Here is a 580-nt window from a genome sequence, read left to right on the forward strand (position 1 = left end):
CCCGCTGCCGCCCGCAGCGCCGGGGCATGAAGGGGAAGGCGCGGAAGCTGTTCTACAAGGCGATCGTGCGGGGCAAAGAGACGCTGCGTGTCGGGGACTGCGCCGTGTTCCTCTCGGCCGGGCGGCCCAACCTGCCCTACATCGGCCGCATCGAGAGCATGTGGGAGTCGTGGGGCAGCAACATGGTGGTCAAGGTCAAGTGGTTCTACCACCCCGAGGAGACCAAGCTGGGCAAGCGGCACAGTGACGGCAAGGTCCGGGGCACCGGGGTCGGGCCGGGGGGGCGGCAGGGCCGGGCTCGGGGGGCAGAGCCTGACCCGGGCCCCGCTCCGCAGAACGCGCTGTACCAGTCGTGCCACGAGGACGAGAACGACGTGCAGACCATCTCGCACAAGTGCCAGGTGGTGGGGCGCGAGCACTACGAGCAGATGACGCGCAGCAAGAAGTACCAGGACCGCCAGGACCTCTACTACCTGGCCGGCACCTACGACCCCACCACGGGCCGCCTCGTCACCGCCGACGGCGTGCCCATCCTCTGCTGACCCCGGCGCCCGCCCGTGCCCCCGGCCCCGGGGGGCCA

The 580-nt window shown here is 71.0% G+C and overlaps 1 protein-coding gene across 1 annotated transcript in view; it reads left to right on the forward strand.

The window, feature by feature from the left end:
• The window catches only part of BAHCC1 (BAH domain and coiled-coil containing 1), a 93,095-nt gene extending 92,521 nt beyond the window's left edge, over nt 1-574 (forward strand). The window contains 1 exon segment of the mRNA XM_019515030.1: nt 336-574. Coding sequence (XP_019370575.1) covers nt 336-542 — 207 coding nt within the window. The 3' untranslated portion in view covers nt 543-574.
• Nucleotides 575-580: the final 6 nt, after the last annotated feature.

The sequence above is a fragment of the Gavialis gangeticus genome, unplaced genomic scaffold (genome assembly GCF_001723915.1).
Source record: "Gavialis gangeticus isolate Ggan-Ray unplaced genomic scaffold, GavGan_comp1, whole genome shotgun sequence".
NCBI lineage: Eukaryota > Metazoa > Chordata > Crocodylia > Gavialidae > Gavialis > Gavialis gangeticus.